The following is a 20,634-nucleotide window of genomic DNA, read 5'->3' as shown; positions in this document are numbered from 1 at the left end:
ACTTGGAACAACAAGTACTTTGGAGGCTTTGTCCACATGTGCGGGGACCACGGATAAGAAGCATGAGTCATTTGGACTCTAGGAAAAGAAACGTACAAGACTTTGAATTTGGTGTGGGGACCACTAGAGATAGCATTAGACTTCCTTTTGGCTTTAAAAAGGGAGAAACGTACGAGAGATCGAGGAATCAATAGTTTTAGTTTTAGGCTTTTAGTTTAGTTTTTAGTTTTCTTTGCTTAGCTTTTTCGCATGGTTGTTCTCCATTAATGGAGGACTAACCTCTTAATTCTAGTCAAGGGGACAACTGAAGACTTGGTTCAACAATTACTGTGAGATCGAATCTGTTTTAATTATTTTCTTCATTTATTGGTATTTATGTATTCCTGTTTTTAATTGTTATAGTTCTTACGTATGATTGATTAGTGCGCAATAATTAATTATTCATATAGGCTATTTTGCTAAATAGAGGTAATTGAATCCGTAATTGTTCGTTATCTCTATCTTAGTAGGAACTGGCGTAATTGGGTTTATGTCAGGGGAACATACGATCTAGTTTAAACAAACCCTCGTAGCGTGTTTGTTAGTTAGGATTGGGCCTTTCTAATTATTAATGCAATCTAGAAATTAAATCCTACGGTCGTACCTAGGGTTGTTTTTTGGGTTAGAGAAATAGCTAACGGTCGTACCTTAGCTATCGAGAAATTAAGGAAGGGTTGGTTGTTTATCGCGTGCATGACAACTATAACTAATCTATTAATAAATGTGGAATTATCTGTGAATCAATGATCAGTGCCTGAACCATTTCTGAAGTGTACCCTTGGCTAGAGTTTTCCCTTAATTATTTCTCTTAATCAATTATTTTCTGCAGTTAATTTATTTAGTTACTCTCATTTTCAAAAACCCCCCATACTTCGGATTCTAAAAGAAATAAATTATCCCAATCCCTGTGGATTCGACCCTGCTTATCACTATCTACAGAAATTATATTTTATTTAAGCAGGTATTTATTATTGCACAGGTTCGGCACCTGTCAATTTTTGGCGCCGTTGCCGGGGACTGGTGCCAGATTAATTTGTTTCTTTTTGAGTTCATCTTGTTTTTATTTTTTTTATTTTTTATTTTTCTCTTATTTTTTTTTATTATAGTTTATGGCTTCTAACACTCCGTATTTTGGTGATAGACAGGATTTTGTTTCCGGGGAAGGCGATGAGACTAGTTTTTTTGCTAAGTTTGCATATTCAGAGGCACTAAACTCTATTAGAGAAAGAATGGCTGCTGCAACCTGTAAAATTTGTTATGCCAGGGATCATTCAACCGGTATGTGCCCCGAATATCAAGATAATCTGAGTGTCCCCCTCAATAATTATGGAGATTTTTCACCCTGGTCTCAAACGTGGTATAACCCTAATCCAAACGGGTATGATCAAGAATGGTGGGATAACTCCGATTATAATTATACAACGGAGCCAATGAATTTTCAGCAGTATGAGTCTCAAGAATCATCATCTATGTCAGGTATGTCTCTTGAAGAAATGGTTGAATCAATAGCTACTAATACATATCAATTTCAACAGGAGACACAAATGAGAAATAAGATGATGAAGGATGCAATGAGTAATCTGGAAGATCAAATATGTCTATTGACATCCAAAATAAATCGATTGGTGGCTTCTCAAATTGAAGAATTGCCCTCGAAAATCATTGTTGATTTTGAAGAAAATGATAGTGCAATTTGCTTGACTAGTGATGAGGAGCTGCAAGAGTTTCAAGAAGAGAGATCTACAGATGCAGTTGAAAAAGAAGCCGAAAAGGAAGAAATGGAACCCCAACCGCAACCCATTCAAGTGAAAGAATCCAGTGAAGAATCATCAAATGTGGTGACACCACCTCCATTCCCTAACCCGCATTTTCCTAACTCTTACTCTATGATTTCTGTTAATGAGATTGATTTTGTTATACCGGAAGTTTTTGAGTCTCATGGCAGAAATAAGTTGAGAGTGGAGATGGCGAAATATCTTGAACCGATAAATGCGCGTGGTGGAGGAGTGAGTGAAGAATCCAGATTATTGTTGACCGGTTTGGAGCCATCTACTAGTTCACGGAAGATCGTAGCTCGTGTGCTAAAGAATTACTCTATTTACGAGGGCTATCAGGACTATATAGAGGATGAAGCACTGAAACGAGCCACAAGATTTTATCCTCCGTGAATAAATATGGCAATGTCTAGCCAAAGACATTAAAGAAAGGCGCTTTTTGGGAGGCAACCCAAATATTGATTTTATTATTTTTCGTTGTTCATTTCTTTCGTTTTTTGTTTCTCAGTTGAGTAGTAATCGGTTTTCATATTTTTCTCCACTGTGGCAGGAAGTGCAATCTTGGCGTGATCACGCGGTGTTTGTGTCTCTTGAGGTCAGTGGACGTTTACCAATTTTGGCGTGCCCACGTGGTGTTTGACGACCCAAAAATGAATTAAAAAAAAAAAAATTTTTTTTTTAAATTTTATTATTACAAAAAAAATAAAATAAAATTTCAGCAATTTCCAATTGGGACGATTTACATTAAGCGTAAGTTTTATTAAAAAAAAAAAAAAAATTTCCCTTTTCTCTTTTCTTTTTCTTCTTTTTCCTCTTTTCTTTTTCTTTTTCTTTTCTTTCTTTCCTTTTTCTTCTTCTTCTTCCCCGCTGCCTGGTTTTTTCTTTTTCCTTCTTTTCTTCTTCGGCCGATGCTCCTCCATCGCGCGTCGCCGCCTCCCTCGCTGACCTCCAAATCGCCGCGCCTCTTTCTTCCCACCGCGACAGCCGCACGCCACCAGCTCCACCTCACTCACCCTCGCCCGCCTCCTGCGTCATCCGCAACCAGAGCCGCCGCTGGCCCCAAGCTCCACGACCACCACCACCTCGTGAGCTGCAGCCACGCAGCCGCCTGTCATCGCCTCCTCCTAAGCCGCGCCCATCCACCAGTCGCAACCCACAGCCGCCGACGGCCGAACGCCACCAGCAGCTCCCAGCTCTCTCGCGCCATCACCAACTCTCAGCCAGGGCGCACGCCGCTAGCGTGCGAGCTCGCGCGCACCACCAAGTGCGACAGCTTGCCGCCAGATCTCCTCTTTCCACCACCTGAAGCCCACCAAGCAGCCGCTCGCCGTGGCCTCCTTCTCCACCCCGACCCAAGCTTGCTCTTCCCTCTCTCTCTACCTCACGGTCCACCACCAGCTCACAAGTCCGCCACCAGCTCGCACCACTCTGCCCTCAACCCACCGCCAACCTCTTCACCGCCGCTACTCTGCTGCTCACGCCATTCCCACCTGTCCAAATTGACAGGTGGAGGTATTGCAATTTCTCCCTCCAACCTCTTATTCTGGACCTTGAATTGCGAATTTTTGTGCCATTATTTGGGCTTCTTGTTGGAAAACAGCAGGCAGTGCTTTGAGGCATTTTCTGGGGGTAGTGTGGGTGTTTGCTATTTCCATTGAGTCTGGGGCACTTTTTGATAGAATTGTGTCCCCTGGCCGTAATCTGTTGCTTTGTTGGTATTGTGTTCTGATATAGTGTGTGGCTGTTGTGCCCCTTCATCTTGTTTTGACTGATTTGGAGACCCGGTGCATATTCATTCAATTTGCTGTGTTGTTAGGGTACTTTTCTAGCCTTTAGGGTTCCTCAGTCGTTTGGATTGGCATTTGAATTAATTCTTTTCTGTGGAATATACCAGTGGTACTGGTTGGGGTGTTTTGTTTACATTCATTGATTTTATGTGGTCGCCTGTCTGTTTGCGAGCTAATAACCTTGTACTTCAGTTGTTGGTCGCATTTTGACCTGTGATGGCTGATATTGCCAATTGCTTGGCTAAATTGCTAATTTGGTAAATTGTATTGGGTAATTGACTGTCCAGTTCGAGACAGTGGTTCCGGTTTTGGGTCCAACTGTGTCTAATTCATATCATTGGTGTCAAATTGTGGGTACATTGCTGCAATTGCTGGTTATATTAGGGGGGGCCCGTGACGCTTCTTTTTGCTTATTGATATTGGTTGCATGTTCTAAGCGGTTCTCGTGAATGATTGCTTGTTTTTGGACGGCTACTGTGCTCCTCCTTTGTTTATTGCTTATTGGTTGTGTCTTATTGACTTGCTTGGGGTCTTTGGAGCAGTTGTTGCACTTTGGACGGCCTTAATTCTGAATTTGACTACATGGGGTCCATGAGTACTTATTGATTGCATTTGCTATAAGTGCTGGGGTCTGGTTTAATCTATGGGAGGTTGAATTGTGCATTTTGCTCATTGGGATGGCTTTAAAAATTGTTATTGCTTTGAATTTTCGGCTTCCATTATTTGTTGGCAATGGTAGTCTCTTGTTGCTTAGAGTGATATTTAGAGTTCATGGTGAAGCCACGAATGGCACCAGCTCCAGATGCGAGTTGAGAGACTAGAGACTCGGATGACCCACATTGACGTCACCATGCAAGTCTTGATCCCCAATTTCCACCTGAACTGCCCCTGTTTTGATGACTTCAGGGAAGTACCGTTGCCCCTCTCATTCCTTCTACTTTTACATTATCACATTGAGGGCAATGTGTGAATTAGGTGTGGGGGGGAATCATTGTGGTGCTAGAAATTTTGTTTTTAGTTTCTAGAGTTTTTTGTTTTTCTTTATTTTTTTTGTTTGTTTTTGTCCATCTTTCATTTATTTTATTTTATTTTATTTTCTTTTTTCTAGTGGTCAGTCTTCATATGAATACCAAGTTTTGATGTTGGATTGTTGTCTCTGATTCTGATGTTGCCAAGTTTATTAATAAAAGGTATCGAGTTCATGTGGTTGAGTTCAGGAACATCTTTTTGGTAAATATCAATAATTGTTTGACTTTTCTAATTTTTAGTTAACTTTTCTAGGCATAGGGAATGATTGTTGGCATTTTTCTTGTGAATTGGTCCAATTATTAATTTTAGTTCTCCATGTTTGAAAATTTGAGGCTGGCTGCTGTTATTTTTGTGTTATTTTTAGTTATTGTGCTATATGGTTATAAATAAGAGTTGACTGTACTCCGCTAGTGATTACTACTGAGTAACCGGGAATCTTCACCTAAAGTGTTAATTTTCGCGTCAAAAGGTAGTAGTTGCTATGAGTGCGTGGTCCCGTAGCAATTAGAGCTGAGTAACCGGGCTCCTCCATCTGTCAAATATTGGAGTTCGCGTCAAAAAGCTCTAAGGGCTATAGACTAAGTCTTTTGTTATTGGTAAAAAAAAAAAAGAAAAAAAAAGTGAAGTAAAGATTGTGTTAGTATGTGAATAAGTCAGCTTGCCGGTTTGTGATCTTAGTGTCGAGATTTTGGTTAATAGCTGGACCATTTACTGATAAATGTGAGCAACCATTCCTTTTTCTTAGATTAGTTTGCTTTAAATTGGAAAAGTTGGTGGTTGGGAAGCTAACTGGGGGGATGCTTCTTGGATTTTAATTCCTAATGCCCGATATATGGTTCTCTCTTGAATATCTTGGCAATTTGGTAGATAGAGCAATGACCATTATCAAATTTTGGTGTCTGTATACTTTCCCCATGCTTGAGGGCAAGCATGATTCAGGTGTGCGGGGAATTGATAGGGTATAATTTGTTAGTAAATTTATTATTGATTTCCCCTTCTATTCCTGACAAATATTGTGTTAATTGCTGATATTTACTCATATTTGGTATTTGGAATCAATTTCAGGAGTGAAGCAGAAAATTACCAAAAAGGAGGGACTTGTATGAAAAAATGCAGACTTCTAAGGGCTTCAACCTTTAGGTCCTTGAATTGGTGGGGACCACAAGCTAGTGCAAGGCATTTAGTCATCTGGGCTTTTCAAAGAAAGCAACGTAGAGAAACTTGGAACAACAAGTACTTTGGAGGCTTTGTCCACATGTGCGGGGACCACGGATAAGAAGCATGAGTCATTTGGACTCTAGGAAAAGAAACGTACAAGACTTTGAATTTGGTGTGGGGACCACTAGAGATAGCATTAGACTTCCTTTTGGCTTTAAAAAGGGAGAAACGTACGAGAGATCGAGGAATCAATAGTTTTAGTTTTAGGCTTTTAGTTTAGTTTTTAGTTTTCTTTGCTTAGCTTTTTCGCATGGTTGTTCTCCATTAATGGAGGACTAACCTCTTAATTCTAGTCAAGGGGACAACTGAAGACTTGGTTCAACAATTACTGTGAGATCGAATCTGTTTTAATTATTTTCTTCATTTATTGGTATTTATGTATTCCTGTTTTTAATTGTTATAGTTCTTACGTATGATTGATTAGTGCGCAATAATTAATTATTCATATAGGCTATTTTGCTAAATAGAGGTAATTGAATCCGTAATTGTTCGTTATCTCTATCTTAGTAGCAACTGGCGTAATTGGGTTTATGTCAGGGGAACATACGATCTAGTTTAAACAAACCCTCGTAGCGTGTTTGTTAGTTAGGATTGGGCCTTTCTAATTATTAATGCAATCTAGAAATTAAATCCTACGGTCGTACCTAGGGTTGTTTTTTGGGTAAGAGAAATAGCTAACGGTCGTACCTTAGCTATCGAGAAATTAAGGAATGGTTGGTTGTTTATCGCGTGCATGACAACTATAACTAATCTATTAATAAATGTGGAATTATCTGTGAATCAATGATCAGTGCCTGAACCATTTCTGAAGTGTACCCTTGGCTAGAGTTTTCCCTTAATTATTTCTCTTAATCAATTATTTTCTGCAGTTAATTTATTTAGTTACTCTCATTTTCAAAAACCCCCCATACTTCGGATTCTAAAAGAAATAAATTATCCCCAGTACCTGTGGATTCGACCCTGTTTATCACTATCTACAGAAATTATATTTTATTTAAGCAGGTATTTATTATTGCACAGGTTCGGCACCTGTCAGGTGCGCAGAGTGGAATCGCTCTGTGTAAAAAAACCGATGTTGGAGGTACTTTTTCTTTTTCCAACTTTGGCTAAAATAAATGGACATTCAAACTAAGCAATACATTATTCTGATTACTACGTTCTCATGTGCCTGGAGGCTCTGTATAATTCCAGCTGTTCTTTGCCTACTTTCAACAATTTGATCATCTTGGACTGAAAGCCGTCAGCAATAGGAACATTGACCGCATCCAATCCTGGAAAGTGATGCCAAGATTCATTGAGAGCATGGTTAGCCATCTTGGCCGAGTCACTGGAATGGAGAAGACTGGTACGGTACTGATTCCCGAATTGTGGATAATTTCATATTCGCGGCGACTCGCTCTGACTCGGCTGATTCAAATCCACAATGCACGGAATCAGCCAAATTATCCGAGTCTTGTCTCAACTCTAACCTCAAAATATCCCCGAACCATATTTGAGAGTGCCCCTAACCTCAAAAAGCTTGTCTTAACTCTAGTGAATTATGCTGATGAATAGTTTTATCGTTAGAATTCCTTAAATTATATCTGTCAGCTTAATTTTCCTTCGACGAAAGCTGTGTTGGCATGACGTCCTTCAACAACAGCTGTGTTGTCTAGGAAACATAACTCGTAGAATTTCTACTAGAAGGAATATGAATGTAAGCTTGTTGAGTATCTTCTGCAGACTAGAGGAGCATTAAAGAAGATGAAGCTTTGACAAAGCCTTCAACTTGCAAAGAGAATAATGTCATATAAAAGAACCCACAAGAAATACACCCAAGTGATCATGAATGACAATATCCAAACCTGCAGCATTCAACTCTTTGAAAACTGCTTCATAAAAAAATTAAGGGTTAATATCAGAAACCTCCCTTGAGGTTTCTTCTAATCACATATAGCACCCCCCATGTTTTTGAAATCACACTTAGCACCCCTGGAATGACAACTTTGGTATCTTGTCAGCCCCTCTATTTGAAAATGGTAGTAAAAAATGAATTGTAGGAGAGAGACTTTATTTTTGTTCCACTTTTACCCAAAGCCCAAAATGATTAGTAAATTTTAGAAGATAAAAATAGAAATAAATAGGCATATGATATTAATTTAGAAGCTGAGGGTGTAAAAGTGTAATAAAAAGAATGTTATAACTAATTATCAGAGATTTTGGCAATATAGAGATGCATAACTAATTATGGACCTGGGGCCGGAACGTTTGCACTCCGGAAGCTTGTGTGCATTTTGCACACGGTGTAACATCATTTGTACAAGTTGTAACACTAGAACAACAGCGAGTAATTATACTACCTTTAACATTAGTAACCGTCCCACACGGTGTAACATCATTTGTACACGTTGTAACACTAAAACAACAACGAGTAATTATACTACCTTTAACAGTAGTAACCGTCCCACACGGTGTAACATCATTTGTACACGTTGTAACACTAGAACAATAGCGAGTAATTATACTACCTTTAACGGCAGTAACCATCCCTGCCCCTTCTCCACTAATTACATAGTCCATGATACTACATTGGATTAGTCTAGTAACATGATACATAAGCCTTATATTGCAATCCAATTCTGAACAAAAACACCATCTACAACTAGTTGTTTAGATGGTGAGGATTGCAATGCACAAAACTATACACAAGTAGTTCTAAGATTAGTCAAACAGCACCATAAGTGGCAGGAAATATAAATCAGATGCACATTGCACCACTTATCAAAAAATTGTCCACAAAAGCTAACATTGCTTCAGTATTGCTGGGAGCTAAGAAGACTAGTACCTAAACTACTTTAGATACCAAAAGCAAGGATTGCGGGGAACCTTTAGCACTCTCAAAACATCATAGAGAAACTGCTAGTAATAGTGTTAGAGGCCACTATTGCAGCAGTATTAATGCTAACAGAAGTTTCAGCTTGAGATCCACCATTTAGAGTAGCTTGAGCATTTGGTACAAAGGGAATTATGCCTTGCTTGTTTACAGCAGCATTGGTTTTCATTGAAGGCCTTCCTCTCTGCATCAGAAAAGAACAAATTTAAACTTTTTTGCAGCAAAACTTTAAATTACTCCAGTAGTGCACTAGTTCTGAATTTTGCAGCAGCAATGTATGACATTATAATGCTTACCCTCTTAGTAGAAGTGCTTGTGCTAGCCTGCAAATTAACTTGCACATTGACAGCTGCATCTTGTTGGCGAAAACTTGGATTACTCCCCTGACTTGAAACAACCACTGGCACATTTCCTTGTACATGATCCTAGGTCACAGAAGACATGATAAACAAGTTAATAATATGTGCAACATATATACTTTGGTACATGATCAGATGATCAGATTGAACTTAGTTACCCAAAGCACAGCCCCTGCCAATCCCGTGTTAGCTATGCCTCTACCAGGCTTTCCTCTCCTTAGAGCACCCTGCAATGTAACAACTTCAAAATTGAGCATATAATTATCTAGCTCCCACAAGTTAGCTAATATTTTGTGATTATCAGGACAAATTTGGTCCCTTTTACATGTATACATAGTCAAGTAACTAACACCTAACGTGATGTATATTTTTGTAAACTGACTGTACCTCATAAATCACCCTGTGTAAAGTACTCACAGAAAGATTAATACAGCACACACAGAAAAAGGCATGTTCATGTATACATCAGAGCATTTCTACCCTTAAATGCACTATTATTGAGCAATACACAAGAAAGTTTTCAACATTTCTAGTGCAATATCAAACAACCACTCAACATAGCTATTGATCACCATGATCATGCCATTGGCTGAAGCTATTTTCTAAGTTTCATAAATACTCTATTGAAACAACCATCAGATATGCTACGGAACATAGTATCAGATCTCAATTTTGTCAATATCCATAACATAAACTTGCTAGCTTGTTCATAACATTAGTCAAAATCAACGAATATCACATGGTCACAACAAAAGCTGCTCTCTGTGATAAAAAAACAATCACTCATGGCTTCATTTTGACAAGATCAAAAACATCAAGAGTACTATTTTCAAATTTAATATGCAAGGACAGCCTGTGAAGCTTACCTGTTTTGTTGAATCCAAAATTGAAGGTTAAGCTGAAAATCCACGACTTCAAATGCACTCGAACTTTTCCTTCCACCCAAAAACGACGCTTTCAACTACATAGGTTCTATATTCCTTCATCACTGCACTAATTTGCAACTAATCATCAGCAATCTCTTCCTAATTCTACCAGCACATAAGCAATTTTGAGTTTAAAAAAAAAAAAAAGTACAACTTACCTTTCAAGTTGTCTTACTTGTGAAAGCTTTTATGGTTATCATGGTTATATATGCAGAAAATGGCGCTCAAATTGTGCGCCAAAACAATGGCATTTTTGTTATTTTCTGGTTTCCAATAATTTTTCTTTTTCATTATTTTTTTCCAGCATTTCCCCGCTTAAAAATTTGCCTGGTGTTGGTGGTTTTTGGGTAATTTCTCACCTTTTGATCAGGACAACCTGTCACATCCTACTGCCAGGGGTGCTAAGTGTGATTTCAAAAACATGGGGGGTACTAGATGTGATTAGAAGAAACCTCAAGGGAGGTTTCTGATATTAACCCAAAAATTAACTTTGATGAAGCCCTATGAAGGAGGTTGCCAATGTGCTAGAAAACTACGAGTATGGGATTCTTGAGTTAACCTAATCAATCATAGCTAAAAGGAAACACCGTTTCTCCTCCTCTCATCCAAAAATACATCTCCTACCAAGTTAAATTTCAATAACTTACAATAACTTCTATTATTTCAATAACTTCTACTATTTTAATTTTCAATATATATATTTTTTATTTTTTAAAATTAGACTTGTAATTATCACTACTTTTCAAATATATATGGTGAAGAAGACAAAGGTTTCAAGCTGGTTAAGTATTTTCTGGAAAATGCAATGGTTTTGAAGGAGGTGAGAATTTTCTTGTAACTAAATTAAAGAATCACCAAAAAAAAAAAAAACAGAATCCAGTAGTGGAACGATGATCAGGGACGCGGGGCTGGAGCGGTTGTCAGAACAACCGCTCCGGAAGTTGTAACACCATTTGTACATGGTGTAACATCATCTGTACAATGTGTAACAATTGAACAACAGCGAGTAAAATAAAACACCATTTTTGTGGGTCCCACACGGCGTGAAAATCGAGTTACAAGACGTGATCTGAACCGCACAAAATTTTTTAGCTTCATCCAGGCCGTCAACTGCCTGGGACGGTTGTCTCTGACAACCGTCCAGGCCCCTCGTCCGATGATCAGTAGGATCGCTAACCCAATCAGCATCAGAGTAGGTACAAAGTTCAAGTTCTTAAGACATACCATGTTGAACTTGATATGCCTTCGAATCTCTTCACATATCAAGTTCTTAAGAACAACATAAAGGAAGGCAATGGCTTTCTATTGAGAATAGCAGTCCAAGTGGAGTCAAACTCGTCAAGTAAGGCCATAAGAAACAAAATAAGGCAATGAGAATCACGGTAGGTATAGAATTTTTTTGCTTTACTGGGGTAGTTCCAGCAGGGTTTTGATTCAGCAATCTCATTCCAAAAACAGACCATGTCGAAGTAGAAATCCTAAGCAGATTGACCAAACTGTTGTTTCATGGCATGCAATCGAAGGAAAAGTTGGTACTATCGAGAGAGATCGATAGTAGTGTAACGATCAGTTAAGAAGTCCCAAACTACCTTTGCAATATCAAATCGCTGAAAAAGGCGATTAATGGCAGGTACAGAGGTATTGGTAAGTCAAGTGATAATTTTATGATTATCACTGTCCCATTCTTTGAAACGAGTGTTAAATTTTTTAGAAGATTCTCCTTCAACGGCAACAAGGATAGTGATATCACCAGTGATATATTTCCAAAGTTTACGATCACGGAGAAAATTTTGGAATGCTTGAACCCAATGAGAATAGTTAGTGCCATCAAGAATAATATAAATAGGTTGAGAAACATCATCTTGAGCCATTGGAGATGACAAATAACCAAAAATATACACAAAGGAGTGGACAAATAACAGTATAGTACTGATGAACTGAAACTGATGAACTAGATAAAGTGAACTAGATTTGGTCAACTGCTATCTTCAACATCTAGCTTCCATCATCAAATCTTCTCTTCTTCTGAACCAAATTACATTTCCAGAAGATAGATAAAGAAAAAAAAATCGAAACAGGCTAACAAAAAGTTTAGCCAAATCATTACCTTCATTTCTGCATTCCGAGCACTACAGAACCATAACACTTTCAGTTTTTCTACATGATGTTTGAGAAGCCTCCATCAATGCTAGTGCAAATTAATGAGCAAAATAACTATAATTGATGACCATCTTCATCTGCGAAACTTGCCTGCCGAGTGACAGTAATTTCTTCCTTTTGACATTCTCACAAAAACGACAGGGAACCATGTTGCTCTTTTTCCAACGAGATGATGTCTGCTTCCTAAATAGATTCAGGAAAAAAACACCACCATGTTAGCCACGTTGAACCATCAAAACTTATGAAGAATGTATTACAAAAATTTCTAAAGAGCAAATATTAAGCAGAATTACATCGATTCAGCCATAAAAAACGCATACTAAATTCAGAGCATAGCTTTTGTATGTGATTGATTTGAAGTTAAGGCAACAGCAACAGAAACATTGTAGGCCTTCAAATTTAATTCATTGAGACTACATACCTCTTCATCTACTCTGTCACATATTGCTTCCCAGAAGATTGATCTTCACTCCTTAAGAGAACAATTGTCTACCACATCACCATCCATACATTTTTGCTTGGAAACCACTGCTTTCTGCATGTTCCAACATAGCCCATGAGACAATTTGCATGTTACAAACCCAGAAGGAAGTAATGGTAGCAAAAGTCAATCGAATTTGCATAAATTGTCCTTGTGATTCTTTCTGAAAATAAAGTGATTATCAAAGCTAAATGTTTAACTAAATGTTAAAGGAAGAGTAAGATGATAATCTTTCGTCTCTTTCTAAAATGACGTTCTAAACTGGAGTTTGGCAAACTAATCTGAAGAACAAAAATGCAAAATTTATATTCATGTACTAGCATTCATAAATTCTCTTATTAACTTCTTTTAGCTGACTGATTTCTCCTGACAGACTAAAATCTTTGGGACAAACAAAAATCAGAAAAGGATAACCGTTTTCAGAAAGAAATGGGTAATGGATGTCAATATCCTTTCAGTGTTGGGAAGTTGTTTCCTTCTTCCTTGAATTCTTAAGAGTAATTTATCAACTTCCATTGAATGGGCATGCTGAAACATGCTCATTTAACCTAACAAGCAGATACTTTATGGTAGAGTACCTCTAATTAGGTGAAACCATGTTGGAGAACTTCACGTGAAACATTTATCATTGATCTCCCACCTTCATTAGTCTTCTGAAATGTAACATATTCCAAGTGGTTTCTTAATAGTTATAAATTATTTTTAGATTTGCTAGTCTTTCTTGGCTAAAACATAACAGATAGAATGCTACAATAACAAAACCTGTTTATTGATCATTCAAACTGCAATTTTTTGGATTGTGACTATTTATCTTGAAGTAGACATGTCAAAATAATTTAGTTAGTTAAGAACCAAGAAGGTGCTTAGGGTACGTTATTTTACTAAAACAAATTCAACACTGAGCCTGGTACCTGGAATGACTAACTGTCAGCACAGTTGCATAATGAGTCCCTCTTGTTCTTGAGTGGGAAGGTATAAATTTTTGCCGCTGCAATTGCAGCACCAAAACTTTGAATTGATTCCATCCAAATGAACGACTGACACTGCAATCGCATGCTTCGTTTATGTCGTCCAAATGATCACCAATGCTGTCTACAATGTCTAACTTCTTTCCATCAAATCTTGTCACCTCTGGAACTAAAGTATTAGCACGTCCAGTTTTCTTCAAGCAAGTCTTGTACCTTGGTAGCACGTCCAGTTTGCTCCCCTCTAATTCTTCTCAATCCATACTACTTTCTACAAGCCTGGCACAAGCCACTCTGTTTTCAGCATGCTACAAGGAGAAAAGGTTCAGTATTTGATTTATTTTGTTAAACACTTCCAGAAAATAGATATATAAAAAAAAAAGCCATTGAAACAGGCCAATAGACATGCAGTCAACATTTTTTACCTTCATTTCCACATTCTGAGCAACATATGGCATTCTGGTGGGAAAAATCACAGATAACTACCTTCCATCTTCAAAACCTGACTGATAAGTGAAGATAACTCCTCCCTCTTGACATTCTCATAAGAACAACTCGGGAACCTTGGTGTTCTTTGTCCAAAGAGCATAATCTCTACTTCCTAAACAAATTCTGGAAAAAAAAATAACAATATGACATCACAGTTAGGCCCAATTACATCCTAAAGAGCAAAAATTAAGCTAAATTTCATCGATTAAGCCACAAAGAACACTTACTAGTGCAGATACCACCCTGCATTTAGGCCCAATTACACTTGGACCAATTCCCCTTGTGGCCATAATATTGTCAATCCAATTCACAAAATAGAAAAGTAGCACACTTTCGAGCCTTTCACAATGTTTCATAAGCTGCTTCACTGTCACTTGTGTCCTGCAAGGCCATAATATTATCAATCCAATTCACAAAATAGAAAAGTAGCTACTTATAGTATCTGAATTTTAAAAATTTTAAAAGATGATAAGAATTTAAAAATTCCTCTGCAAACAATTTCAACTGAATCGACATTGAGCTAATTTTACGGCAATCATAATTCAGAGTCTTACAGAGAGACTATTAAGAACATATCCACCCGTTAAATGCTAGGGGTAAAAACAAAAATTGTCACCTTCAAGTGCTGTTGAGTGTAGTGGGTATTTAAAGATATCAATTCGACATCCAAATTCTATGGGCTTTCAACGAATCAATTCAACTTTTGAATGTGTTTCTTTCCGACGCTACAGGTGTATGGTTATAGCAGCATTACTGTATTTAAATAATTAGTGACTATATATGATTACAGGTGTAGGCATTCAACAATACTAATTTAATGGTTGTGCTTGTTATGGTGTTTTCCTATATATATGCATGTTATAATGTGTGTATCACCCCAAATTGCTATTTCATTGGTTTTAATGTTGTTTGGAAATATCAATGACAAAAAAAAGAAAAGAACATACTTATGATGGTTCAGAAAAGAATATAGTAGTAAATTTTACCATGCTTATTCATCCTTTTGATGGTTCAGAAAAGCAGATGAAATCCAGAATTTTTTTATCTTTCAATTTGCTCGTAACTCTACTTTGTTAATGACATGAATTAGCTTAAAAATTGAAAGAGAGAGTAATCTTTTGCCAGAAGAAGTAGAGGAATAGATATTTATGGAGAAAAAGAGTGAGGGACAAATACGGGTAGAGTAAGATGATCCAATAATGAGAAGCAATTAATTAAAATTTTGAGACGAAATCTTACGAGATCAATTTCACGCTCTGGAATATTAGAGATCTTGGACCACTCGGAGCCGCTTTCAGGAGTGCATCTTGGTTTTAATAGAGGACAACTACGAATTACCAGACGTCTTAATTTGAGGCGTTCCATGGCATCTACGGAGGGTAAATATTCAAGCTTTGGGCATCTACGGAGGATTAGCTCTTCAAGAGACGCAAGGTTCCCAAGCCAATCTGGTAAGGCTTCGATTGCGTTGAAGCGTTTTAGAGATAGTGATGTGATGGTAGTCAAGTCTTGAAGCTGATGTGGCAGAGATTTCGTGTCACGCATTCCCTGCAAAGACACGTGTTGCAGTGATGATGAAGATGCTAATCCAGCCCAATCAAATTCGATTGCAGAGTCATCTGAGAAGGGCCCAATCTTCACTTTCCTTAAGCTGGTAAGATAGCCAAATCCACTAGGCATCTCAGTAATCAAGTCGGAACACCCGTATAATGAGAAGCTCTCGAGAGAAGGGGTTCGTCGCAAATCAAGGGGAAAGGAGACCAGACTGCGGCAATAGGACAACTTCAGCTCTCGGAGAGACGTACACGACTCGAACATCTCCACTGGTAATCTTGTTAATGCATCGCACCTACCGACAGTAAATCGCTCAAGAGACTTAAGGAGGCCTTTCTGTCCAAATGAATTTTTAGCATTTGGATACCCAAATGAATCAATTCTCGGGCAACAGAGTATCTTCAAGTCCTCTAAAGCTTGAAATTGATAAAGATCTTCTGGCAACTCCCATAAATTGTAACAACGAATGACTGTCAATCTCTCAAGACAAGCGGCGCAACTCATTCCTCTTAATGTTGTTACATTGGCGGCATCCATCAATTCTACATGCTGAAGAGTTGGAAAAAGACAGAGTCGCTCAAGCATGTCAGTGGGTAGACTGTTACAGCCTTCAATACTCAAGCTGCTCTCTGGTCGTCTCACTAATTCTACAGACTGGATGCGTTGACGACTACCACCACTTAATTTAAGGGACGAGAGATTGGCTATACTGCTCAAAACCTTTTCTGCCAGCAAAACGTGGCAATCCCATTTGATTTCCAATACATCAAGACTTGGAAAAAGACAGAGTCGCTCAAGCATGTCAGTGGGTAGACTGTTACAGCCATCAATATTCAAGCTGCTCTCTGGTCGTCTCACTAATTTTAGAGACTCGATGCGTTGAAAACTACCACCACTTAATTCAAGGGACGAGAGTGTGGTTATATTGCTCAAAACCTTTTCTACCAGCAAAACATGACAATTCGCTTTGATTTCCAATACATCAAGTCTCGGGAAACGACTTGGAGTTGGAATGGTGGTCAGCTTGGGGCAATCACTAATATACAACTTTTCCAGCACGGGAAACACATCCATCATTTCGTGTGCATCCTTCCACTCTTCCAAATTTTGCATGCTTTCAAGAGAGAGAATTTTAAGGGCTGGAAAGAATGTTTGTCTGCTAATAGTGCTTGAACCTCCTGATCCGCCGTCCTCCTCAGCACTTGTACTGTAGAATGAAAGCCCAATGCTTCTTATGTTTTCCAATCCAGTCAGATATAGATGTTGGAGGGATGACAGCTGTCCTAGCGCAGGGAGTTCTCTGCATCTTGTGCAATCCGCTACACGCAACTCCACCAGTGATGTCAAATTCATGAACCATTGTGGAAACTGATCACCCATGAACTTCAAAATTTGTAACTCTTTTAAATATGGGTGAGGTTGGAGGCCTTCCAACACATTTTCATCGCATTTATTACTTTCCCGATCCCTATTGCCCCACTCATATACCAACCGATACAGATTTGGCTTTCTAGATAGGTTCGCCAGTTTAGCATCATCTTTGCCATTCACTAATTCAAGATTTCTGATCTCCAAGGAGCCTTTAAGATATTGCAAGGTTCCAAGCTCTTGGATACCACGACCTTCCTCTTGACGACCTATGTTAAAGAACTCCAGCGTTTGAAGACAAGTCAATCGTCCAATCCTGGATGGCATTTGGATTTCCCAATTGTCCCCATAATAGCGAAGATGTCTCAAGCTAATCAAATTGCTCATCTCCTTTGGAAAACCTTCTTCAAGCATGCCAATTCTCAGTGTTTGCAAACTATAAAGTTTGCAAAGAGATTCTGGCAAAGTTCTAATCCAAGAACCTGAAATGTCAAGTAAGTGTAAATGTATTAGTTTGCCAATGGAGGTCGGCAACTCTTCGGCATCTGCTCCGAACAATTTTAGGACATGCAAGTATTTGAACTTTGATAACATATCATCAGCTATGCCACCCTCCAGAAATAATGTGCGAAGCGATGCTGATGCTTTTTCATTGATTCTTTCGGGTGAGTATACCGCAAGGTAACGGTCCTGATTGCTGCCGTTACGGTTCAAAATTGATTTTGCAAAATCATGCACAAGATCATGCATTTTATACCATGTTCCCCTCCAATCTCTTACTTCTTCCAATAAGGAAGTTTGCAGCAAAATTCTCAAATTCTCACATCCTATTTTCTCCATCATTCTTTCATTTTGGGAATCCGTTTGAAGAAAGCCTTCAGCCATCCAAAGCTCAACTAGTAGATCTTGTTCCAATTCAGTATCTTGATAAAAAATTGAGCAATATGCGAAGCATTTCTTAACCGGTGCAGGTGACAGATGATCAAAACTCACCTTAACTATTTGCTCGATCCCACCCTGATCTCCATTCAAGAGACTCTCCTCCAAAATAGATAGCCACTCCTCTTTTCTCTTTTTAGATAACAATCCTCCAATTAACTTTGCTGCCAGAGGTAGACCATCACATCTTCTTAAAACTCGCTCCCTTATGTCTTCCAATTCTTTTGGTATTTCTTCCCCTACAGTTGCCCATTTTTTCATGATAGACCAGCAATCATCATTGCAGAGCTTTCCTAGCTCATGGCGAGTAAAATTGATCTGCGGATGTCTAGACAGAATACTTGCCACTTCTTGCAGACGAGTGGTAACAAGACACCAGCTCCCTTTCTTCGCATTGAGTCCCGCCAAAGTGCTGAAAAAGTCATTCAACAATGCTTCTTGATCATTCCACACATCATCAAGAACAAGGAAATATCTTTTTTCCTTGAGTTCATCTTGAAGTTTTTGAACTATTACCTCCCTACGATCCCCTTCAACCTTTCCTCCTGTTAACGATTCAAGAATCATTTTGAAGACCTTCTCGATTTTATCTACTTCTTCAGCCACACAAACCCAAATTTTTTTGTCAAATTGTCCAACAATTTGTTCATTTTTGTAAACGGCTTTAGCTAGAGTTGTTTTGCCTAATCCACCCATGCCAGTTATGGGAATAACTGAAATAACACTTTCAGATTCGGCCAACAACTTCTTAACTATTTCGGATTCATCCTTATCTCTTCCTAGGACATCTCTTCGAACAATAGTAGAGTCGGTCTGTCGGCTTGTTGTGGCTCCAGCAGCAATAGTAGGGAATGCTTCTTCAACTTGGTGCTTGTAGGCCAGTCCCAAACCTTCTGCATCCCGATGGATCCTTTCAAGGTTCGTGTTGATCTCCCTGATCATTGAACCCAACCTCGAACGAAAACCAATTTTATTAAAGAACGAAAAGCAGAAGAATACCTTCTTTTTCGTGAGTTGATTTTGGTACTTCACCTTCCGACGAAGACTTTCATAGTTGAGCTCGTGCAGCACATTGTCAGCTTTGAAAACCTCTTCTTCCAGCTGCTTGAGCCAAATTTTCACGTCTGAGCTATGCTTGTCCTCGTCGGCACCAGCCAAGAAGCCTCGGATCATTGCAGCAGATTTGTCGAGTTTCTTCAGCTCCTCTGGGAATTCACGAGCCAGATTAACATGATAAGCGGCAAGGGAAACAACCGCCTGCAATGCGACCTTAATAGCAGCACTAACAGCAGCATCAGCCATTTTTTTCTCGCTTGGGATTGGAATTAGGATGAAAGTGTTCTGCAATGGTGATGGGGGGATGCTTTCTGCGATGAGACAAGGAAGGATATTGTTCAACTTTGGCAACTAAGGGCAGCAAAATCTGTGGAAGGCTAAAAACTTGCGGGAATGAAAATTTTCCACACAACTTTTTGCACTTCCAAATTTTTCCACTTTTTGCAATTTGCCCCCCGGCTTCACTCAGCAAAGCTACACCCCAGAGACGTCACCAACGAACTTTTCTTTTACCGCTTTACCGTGACTTCCTGGAAGTTGCCGACAATTGGTAGCCACACCACCTAGCCGACAAGTTGTCGCATCTGCAGCATATGGCCAACCTTCAACTTGCACCTAAAACAGTGGGCGCATGGTTTGTTTGGATTAGATTTTATTTTCCCAAATTTATTTGCTTACATCATCATTACAATTTTCAATACACCTTTTTACCTTCCCAATTACCTTTTTATCTCACATACATCACATCACAAAAAGTGCTACAGTAAAAATATCTCTATTAATTCACAATCCAAACAGATTTACGTTTCTTACTGGCTTAATTAACGTCTAACTCATCATCTTGTAGTTTCTCTTTTATTCGTTTTATTTTTTTTTTACTACTTCCCGATTTACTTTTTTATTTTAAAATGTCTTAAAATATTTATTATTTTATTAAACTCAAATTTACTTTTAATCTCTTTTTTTTAATGTTATTTTCACATTAATCAATATTTGGCACTAAATTCAAGTTTAAAATTTTGAATTTTCAAGAATGATTTTAGTAACAAATCCACTAACATTACCGTCAGGTTACTTATCATTCTTTAAAAAATTTGAATCCTGAAATGAGACAAATAATTTGAAGTGGAGGGAGTATTATTTTAATTTCCATCAGTTTTGTATTTATACTCAAATATAATGGTGATTTCTCAATAGAATTTTGGTACTTTGTATTGCATTTTGTTACCCCCTCCCCCCTCCCCAAACCCCGCAAACTCAATAGTGCGAAAATCGTCCTATTGAATTTATATATATATATATATATATATATATATATATATATATATATATATATATATATATATATATATATATATATAAGATAATGAACAAAAAAGATTAATCACTAGAGGGAAAATTTTGTACAAAAGAAAAATTGCTAACTGCTAATGATATAAATACACACAAATTAAACCTATAGTTAGTAATATGGACTTGACTCAATTAAAATCACCAATTAGGAGGTCATGCGTTTCTGAATGATAATCACGAGATTGTGACAAAATATGTGGGACCCAAAAGGATGAAATTTCTCCAAAACACTTTTGAGGGCTGCGGCTTGTTGGCTAATTGCTT

The 20,634-nt window shown here is 38.2% G+C and overlaps 1 protein-coding gene and 1 long non-coding RNA gene across 7 annotated transcripts; one reads left to right on the top strand and one right to left on the bottom strand.

The window, feature by feature from the left end:
* Nucleotides 1-11,814: 11,814 nt before the first annotated feature.
* Nucleotides 11,815-19,263, bottom strand: LOC113697375 (putative disease resistance protein RGA3). 6 transcript variants are annotated; one of them, XM_072049977.1, is made up of 8 exons: nucleotides 15,340-19,263; nucleotides 14,328-14,481; nucleotides 14,037-14,223; nucleotides 13,558-13,919; nucleotides 12,587-12,700; nucleotides 12,256-12,348; nucleotides 12,113-12,162; nucleotides 11,815-12,030 (listed from the first exon to the last, which is right to left on the bottom strand). In XM_072049977.1, the coding sequence occupies exons 1-2, from the start codon at nucleotides 19,261-19,263 to the stop codon at nucleotides 14,443-14,445; spliced, it is 3,963 nt and encodes a 1,320-aa protein (XP_071906078.1). In that variant the 3' UTR covers nucleotides 11,815-12,030; nucleotides 12,113-12,162; nucleotides 12,256-12,348; nucleotides 12,587-12,700; nucleotides 13,558-13,919; nucleotides 14,037-14,223; nucleotides 14,328-14,442. The 6 variants fall into 6 exon arrangements, with proteins under 6 accessions (XP_071906078.1, XP_027072782.1, XP_071906075.1 ...); XM_027216981.2 differs by having other exon boundaries at nucleotides 12,113-12,348; XM_072049974.1 differs by having other exon boundaries at nucleotides 11,815-12,162.
* Nucleotides 17,578-19,972, top strand: LOC140007269 (uncharacterized). Its single transcript, XR_011814697.1, has 2 exons — nucleotides 17,578-17,687; nucleotides 18,745-19,972. It is a non-coding gene; the product is annotated as an uncharacterized lncRNA (long non-coding RNA).
* The last annotated feature ends 662 nt before the right edge of the window (nucleotides 19,973-20,634 follow it).

Source organism: Coffea arabica, chromosome 1e (assembly GCF_036785885.1).
Source record: "Coffea arabica cultivar ET-39 chromosome 1e, Coffea Arabica ET-39 HiFi, whole genome shotgun sequence".
Lineage (NCBI taxonomy): Eukaryota > Viridiplantae > Streptophyta > Magnoliopsida > Gentianales > Rubiaceae > Coffea > Coffea arabica.
The sequence above is the reverse complement of the archived record's forward strand: the minus strand, read 5'-3'. Positions and strand labels throughout refer to the sequence as shown.